At 57.0% G+C, this 1153-nt stretch overlaps 1 protein-coding gene across 1 annotated transcript; it reads left to right on the top strand.

Moving 5' to 3' along the window:
* Positions 1-324: 324 nt before the first annotated feature.
* Positions 325-1036, top strand: PNKP (polynucleotide kinase 3'-phosphatase; the record flags this gene model as incomplete). Its single annotated transcript, XM_027633753.1, has 3 exons — positions 325-682; positions 771-911; positions 953-1036. Coding segments are annotated over exons 1-3 (486 nt in total), but the record flags the coding sequence as incomplete, so codon positions are not given.
* Positions 1037-1153: the final 117 nt, after the last annotated feature.

Raw genomic sequence — 1153 nt, 5'->3', positions numbered from 1 at the left:
GAGGGAAAAAGAGTGGGAAATGTAAGAGGGAAAGAGTGGGAAATGTCAGGAAAAAGGGAGGGAAATGTGAGGGAAAAAGAGTGGGAAATGTAAGAGGGAAAGAGTGGGAAATGTCAGGAAAAAGGGAGGGAAATGTGAGGGAAAAAGGGCAGGAAATGTGAGAGGAAGAAGGATGGGAAATGTGAGGAATAAATGGCAGGAAATGTGAGGGGATAAGAGTGGGAAATGTGAGGGGGAAAGAGTGGGAAATGTGAGGGGAAAAGGGTGGGAAATGTGAGGGGGAATGGGGGGAAATATAAGGAAAAAGGGAGGGAAATGTGAGGGGAAAAAAGGTGGGAAATGTGAGGGGAAAAGGGAGGGAAATGTGAGGGGAAAAGGGCAGAAAATGTGAGGAAAAAGGGTGAAAAACACGAGTGGAAACATGAAAGTTAAAAAGGGCCAGAAACATGAGGGGAAAAGAGTGGGAAATGTGAGGGGGAAAAGAGCGGCAAACGTGAGGGGAGGAAAATGGCGGGAAAAAAATGGCGGGAAACGTGAGGGGGAGAAAATGGCGGGAAACAGGAGGCAAAAGGTGGAAACTCTGAGGGGGGATGGAAAAAGGGAAAATTTCCACCCCCCAGCCGGCAAATCCACCTTCGTGAAGCGGCACCTGGTCCCGGCGGGATATGAGTACGTCAACAGGGTGAGTTGCTGAGCCCCGGGCGAGTCCCTTGGCCCAGGGTGGCCCAGTGGCCATTGTGGCCCCCCCGGTGACCGCCGGTGCCCCCCAGGACACGCTGGGCTCGTGGCAGCGCTGCGTCTCCGCCTGCTCGGCCGCCCTGGCCAAGGGTCAGCCCGTCGTCGTCGACAACACCAACCCCGACCCCGAGTCGCGACAGAGGCCAGTCGGGGCACTGGGAGGGCACTGGGAGGCACTGGGAGCTGAGTGGAAGTGCTGGGAGGGTGCTGGGAGGTGTTGGGGGGCACTGGGAGGGCACTGGGAGGTGTTGAGCGGCACTGGGAGAGGCATTGGGAGCTGAGTGGAAGCACTGGAAGGGTGCTGGGTGGTGGTAGAGGCCACTGGGAGGGCACTGGGAGGTGTTGGCAGGCACTGGGAGTTGTTGAGAGGCACTGGGAGGGTGCTGGGGACTGATGGGGGGGAAACTGGGAATTG

This window comes from Corapipo altera, unplaced genomic scaffold (genome assembly GCF_003945725.1).
Source record: "Corapipo altera isolate COAL_440 unplaced genomic scaffold, ASM394572v1 59229, whole genome shotgun sequence".
NCBI classification, from domain to species: Eukaryota; Metazoa; Chordata; class Aves; order Passeriformes; family Pipridae; genus Corapipo; species Corapipo altera.
Note: the sequence above shows the minus strand (reverse complement) of the source record. Positions and strands in the feature narration are given on the sequence as shown.